This window comes from Trachemys scripta, chromosome 1 (assembly GCF_013100865.1).
Source record: "Trachemys scripta elegans isolate TJP31775 chromosome 1, CAS_Tse_1.0, whole genome shotgun sequence".
NCBI lineage: Eukaryota > Metazoa > Chordata > Testudines > Emydidae > Trachemys > Trachemys scripta.
Genome location: NC_048298.1, coordinates 323846322 through 323852114, shown reverse-complemented (window position 1 = coordinate 323852114; position 5793 = coordinate 323846322). Strand labels below are relative to the sequence as shown.

The window sequence follows — 5793 nt, the reverse complement described above, 5'->3', positions numbered from 1 at the left end:
GTTGTTTTGTTTTTAAGCACATATTTCAGCACAGACACAATGCGTGTCTTTAACACAGTTTGAGAGATAGAGGGGGGACCCCTTTCAGGCCTGTCTCAACCTACAAAAGACCACAATACCCTCAGCTACCACTTAAGTCCACCGGAATTGAAGGCACTCAGCACCTCACTCGATCAGGCCTCCATACGCTGGAGATGAAGCAAGATTTTAGGGCACACAGGTGAAGCTACTGGTGGGTCCTTCAAGGGGAGCACTTAAATGCTGCTCTTTATGTTTATATTATACTTCCTGTTAATCAAGCAGGACTGTGGCATTCATAGTCTCATGCTCCCTATGAACGCGACAGGCCAAGGGCAAGGAACCTTGGCACTAACTATGAAACAATTACTCACCAAGAAGAAGTTGGATTTCTTCTCCATGGAGCCCTTTTCAAAAAGGAAAATGTCTCCATTGTTGCTGAAGTCTGATAACATTCTTACATTAAAAAAAAAAAATTGTAAGTCACTCTCAGTGACCATCAGTTTGAGCCAGTCAGCTGTACTGCTATGTCATGGCTGGAGAATGTTCTTTTATTTTTAATTGACACACACAATTATACAACTGATCTGTGTGAACATGAAGTTGCCAAGGAACTTAACATTTCACTTCTCCCAGACTGGCGTCTGCATAGATGTAATCACACAGAGTGAAATATATTAAGTCTTAATTGCTTAATGCAATAGGTCTCTGGGGAGAGCCAGATAAGTTTACTTGGAGAAAAACTACATGTTCTGCTGAATAAAGAGTTTGTCCAAAGTGAGCCTTCGTTCACTTTCCCTCAGCTGTATATTGCAGTAGGAAGGAGAGCTATTAAAAGAAAAAACCTAAGTTATTAATGCAGAGGAATAAAGTAGTCAGAGGCTGGAAATAGCCAGGTTATCGAAAAAGGACAAAAGGGGGCAGGGAAAAGGGGGAGGGGGTGGATGGGAGAAAATGGCAACTATATATGCTGTTATGCCTCAGACTCCAAGTTAATCTACTTCTGATAAAGGTACGGAGTGAAGCTTCTAAACACCTCAAATGAAGTACTGATGTTTTAGACAGCAAAGAGTGTGCCGATATAGAGGTTAGTATTAGGTTGTCAGCTGAGGTATACAGCAATCCATCCTAACACCTAACTGAATCCTACAAATTCACTGTTTGAGTTGTTTTCATACCTGGAAAACTTAGCTGGCATTTGCATGAGGACCTAATCCTTGTCTGAATTATGCACCACACAACACCGATGAAGGCAACAGGCTGTACCGGCTATGGGTCCAATCCTAAAAGGTGCTGACCACATCCCTTAAGACACTGAATTCAAAGGGACTGATGTTGTCAATTGAAGCTGAGAGCACCCAGCCCCTCACAGGATTGGACCCTAAATCAGCCCAGAACTTGACCCTCCTCCTCCATGCACCATAACATGATTCAGGAAAATCAGGATGCAAGACCCTGTGGCTTCTAATGACATTAATACATTGCAACCTGCTTTACAAAAATGTGACAAGTTCAGATTTTTCACAGTGTTCCAAGCCGCCCTGGGCTTTCGTATTTTGGGCAGCCTGGTTTATGGTTATTCTGTTTTTGAAATTTCTGCTTATTCTTTAAGGCTTCTTTTCAGAGACAGATTTTGTACTTTACCTCCCCACACCTCCCCAGCAACATTTCTACTGCAAGTGTTTATACACAAGTCCTTCTTGGGAGAGAAGTCAGCACAGAGGTTTTGTTTACACCACAGTCTCATTCCCTTTCCCAGGTTTCACCCAACCATCCGCTCTCTTCTCTCGTTTCACTTTCCCTGAGTTCACCAGTCTGTTAGAGCACTTCTGCCACGTGTGCAGAGTCTTGGCCGACCAAATCCACATGCCAGATGTGATACCCACCAGCAGAGACATGAAAATTTTAAGCATCTCCACTGCCATATTGGAATCATCCGCTGAATAGCGGAAGATAGCCCAGTTGGAGATTTCATAGAAGTAACATGCAATTACACATGTAGCTGGGACAGTGTATAGCACTGAAAAGACACCAATTTTGACCATCAGTCTTTCCAGCTTGTCAGTTTTAGTCCCATCTTTTTGAAGATTAGACCTGATTTTAAATAAGGCCACTAAGCCTGCTGCTATGAATAAAGTTCCAATAACCAAGTAGGTGAAAAGCGGAGCAACGACAAAGCCAGTGAGTGCATCTAGGTTCTGGTTGCCAACATAACACAGACCAGTGAGCTCATCTGCATCTACTAGTCTCATAATCAAGATGACTATGGTCTTCACTGCAGGGATAGCCCAGGCTGCAATATGGAAATAGGAGCTGTGCATTTCTATAGCCTCATGGCCCCATTTGAGTCCTGCTGCTAGAAACCATGTTAATGTCAGAATCACCCACCAGATGGAGCTAGCCATCCCAAAAAAATACATCAGTAAGAAAATTATAGCACATCCTGTGTTCTTAAGACCTTCTTGGATAAGAACAGGTTCTGCTGCCTCTTCAAAATCACAGGATATCCTTTCCCGGCCTACAGTCAGCCTCACGATATAAGCAATGCTATAAATATTGTAGCACATGCTCAGAAATATGATGGGGCGCTCAGGGTAGGAAAATCTGGATGAATCAATCAGGAAGGTCAGGACTGTGAAGGCTGTTGATATGAAGCACAGGCTAGCCCACACGGCCATCCAGATATCAGTGAATTCCTTAGCTGATCTGCTATAGAGACCAGCATCATAGCCACACTTAAGGACACAGCTCAGGCTTCTTTTTACCCAGATATACTGCTCTGAATTAGATCCCATTGTGTGACACTCTTCTCCTGGCTGCAAGGATGTCTTGCTGTGAAGGGGAACCTCTTCATCCCCTGGACCCTCCATACACATATGATTGTGGTCATTCTGGGGTGGAAATTTACTGCAGTTTAGACTGTCTGGCCAGGCAAATCCAAATTCTTTCAGAACAGGTTCACATCTTCTTTTGACGGAAAGGCACATGCCACCGCAGGGACCTATTGGGATGTTAATCTTCTCTGTGCACATTGGAACATAGACTGAACAAAGGAAGAACTGGAAGAGAAAAACAATAATCAAATTTGTGCTTAAAAGAAGATAAAAATGGTAGACTATATAGCAAGTTCCCTTTCTATCCTCTTTAACAGTACTGTTCAGTACTTTGCCTAAGTAAGCAAGGAGCAGCATGTAGTAAAGAAACCAAGGGAAAAAAATCCTAAAAACCTCAGCCCTTGTTCTCAGTTCAAAAAAGTGTTTTGAGGCCAAATCCCGATCACTTTACTCACTAGAATTAGCCTTATTGAAGTCAATGGGCCAAATTCACACAAGGTGAACAGAACTTAGCCCTAGATCTAAGCCTCAAATTTACAATTTAAGGGGGCAAAATACAAACTGAATAAGTACCGTAATTTAAACTTTAACAAATATATAGACCTTAGTTTTCGAGACTGCATAGAGATATTTAAAACTTGAAACAAAACAGTTACAATATTAACAGCTCTTTGAATTAACAACATTCATGGTTGAATATGGTCTTTGTATAAATCATATTTTTTCTTATAATGAAGTTAGGATACTGTAATTTTCTCAGTACTTGACTCTTATAATTCTGGTACACACAAAGCAAATAGATGTGTGTAAAACTTAGCATTTAAAAAAAATGCCAAGCAATTATTAGTTTGGATACAACTATCTGAAGAAGTAAGTTTGTTATTCAGCAACATCTAAGTCATGCAACTCCTACAGTGAAGTTACTGGAGGGGTTCTCTTACCACAATTTTATGCTATGTCCCTTTGTTTTTTTATGACAAGTCACACACATTCACCTCCTCTGTCCATTATGTCTGGATGCACAAGGTTCACCAGCTCCTTACACATAACAACTGTGTCATCTATGGTTAGAAGTGAAGGGCTTTACGTGCAAGGATCTGAACTGGAAAGTCACGTCCTTGAAGCTGTCTATGTGTTTAGTATATGCTGTACTTTCATGGTGTTCAAGGATAAATATTTTTCTTCAAGAAGTCAGTGAGAAAGTTCACATGCCTTGATCTGTAAAAGTCATTTTTTTAATATTAGGCTAAATGACATTTTTAAACCCATAAAGAGATCAGCCAATTTATTAACCCTGATTTAGAGTGTTCTCTTTAGTCTTCACACTAGTCCAAATTCCTGGGCTACCAAAGGGAACACAGACAAGTAGAGCATGCCAAACGACAGAAAAGTTTGGCTTCTTCTCCTAGCTTCTGACTTTGTGTGGAGGTTACTCCAGAAAGAGGACTGGGAACGGGGCTCCTTGTGTATTTTACTTCAGTCTCTCAGCAACTGTAAACCCTGTGAGATTAAATGCTATTGTAACCTTATTGTACCTTCTTTTCTGTAGATTCACACCCAGAGGGGAAAGTTAATCTTGAGCCACTTTGCAGCTGGAAGTTTCCAAATGTATCTTTCTTTAACCCTTTTAATAGTTTCTTTTAAAACTTTTGTTTACACCAGCAGATATTTTCACGCTATTCTATCCTAGAAACTTGGTCTGAGAAATAACCTGAAACCCGCCCACGACTGTTCCCAAATCGGCAGCAGGCAGCAGAGAAACTAGGTTGAAGTAGATTTACAAAACAAAGGCAAGAAATGCAACAGATTGAAACTTGGAGTCAGTGGGAAGTTCGCAGAACAAATGCAAGAAGTAAAACGGGAGGGATTCGGGATAGTCGCTGCTGCTGGAAGCGAAACTGCCTCTCTTCACCCTAGAAACCATTAGTTTTTAGCACCTTAGAACGAGATTAGGTTGGGAAATAAATTGGGGTGGGGGTGTCTTTGGGGGGAATTTACAACATTTCGGGGGTGCAGCTGGCACCGTAACTGCAGCACTTTCCCTGCAATCTGCCCCTCTTTCCGGTCGGGTTTGCTCCACGGGAGGGATCCTCTGGCAGCTGCAGAGATCCTTGGCGCGAGCGCCGCTGCTGAATGTCACTCGTGCCGGGCTTGCCAAAGCGGGGGAACCGGGGGAAAGACACCGGCGCTCGGCGGCGGCTGGCACTGCCAGGAGCCCCCGCGCACACCCTGACTCGCGGGCCTGGCGTTCGGGGAGGGGCACCCACCTGGAGCTGGCTGGAGCAGCCGTACTGGATGAGCGGGGTGAAGGTGGTGAGCTGCAGCTCCGCGTCCGCCTGCAGCTCGTGCCCCACCAGGTTGGGCATCTTGGTGACGTTGTAGCCCAGGTTCTGGCACATGGCGATGCGGATGGCATCGCAGCGCCGCTCCTCGTCCTCCCCGAAGCTGCGCGCCGCGCCGGGCAGCAGCAGCAGCAGCAGGAGCCCCAGCAGGAGGCGGCAGCGGCCCCGCAGCCCCATGGCCCGGGCCCAGCCCCACGCTGCCCGCCCACCCTGCACCGCCCGGGCGCTGCCCCCGGCCAGACGGGCTCGGCGCGGCCGCTCTGCGGACACGGCCCGGCCGGACAGCGCGGGGGCGGGGCGCCCGGCGGTTAAAGGGCCCGGCGGAGACACTGCCCAGGGGAGGGACCGCGCCGCCCCGCCTCCGCCCACGGAGCGACCCACGGACGGCGGGCGGAGCAGCGGCCCCGACTGCCCTCCCTGAGTCCGGGGAGCCCTCGGCCCGGGGCAGTGTCCCTCCGGGGGGCCCTCCTGCCGCACCCCGGGGCAATGCCCCCCGGGAACCCCGCCGCACCCCCGGGCAATGCCCCCCGATCCCTCCCGGGAACCCCCGCCGCACCCCCGGGGCACCCTCCCCCAGCACCCCGGGGCAATGCCCCCCC

General features: G+C 46.8%; 1 protein-coding gene across 3 annotated transcripts; it reads right to left on the bottom strand.

The window, feature by feature from the left end:
- Positions 1-432: 432 nt before the first annotated feature.
- On the bottom strand, positions 433-5461 carry FZD4 (frizzled class receptor 4). 3 transcript variants are annotated; one of them, XM_034758997.1, is made up of 2 exons: positions 5120-5461; positions 433-3077 (listed from the first exon to the last, which is right to left on the bottom strand). In XM_034758997.1, the coding sequence occupies exons 1-2, from the start codon at positions 5369-5371 to the stop codon at positions 1749-1751; spliced, it is 1581 nt and encodes a 526-aa protein (XP_034614888.1). In that variant the 5' UTR covers positions 5372-5461; the 3' UTR covers positions 433-1748. The 3 variants fall into 3 exon arrangements, with proteins under 3 accessions (XP_034614888.1, XP_034614889.1, XP_034614890.1); XM_034758998.1 differs by lacking the exon at positions 5120-5461 and adding an exon at positions 3848-4020; XM_034758999.1 differs by lacking the exon at positions 5120-5461 and adding an exon at positions 3794-3847.
- Between the last annotated feature and the right edge of the window lie 332 nt (positions 5462-5793).

Excerpts from the sequence above, each read along its gene's own strand:
- FZD4 (XM_034758997.1), bottom strand. The coding sequence starts at position 5,371 with ATGGGGCTGCGGGGCCGCTGCCGCCTCCTGCTGGGGCTCCTGCTGCTG. Across the intron at positions 3,078-5,119 it reads GCTGCTCCAGCCAGCTCCAG|TTCTTCCTTTGTTCAGTCTA; the intron begins GTGGGTGCCCCT and ends TTTCTCTTCCAG.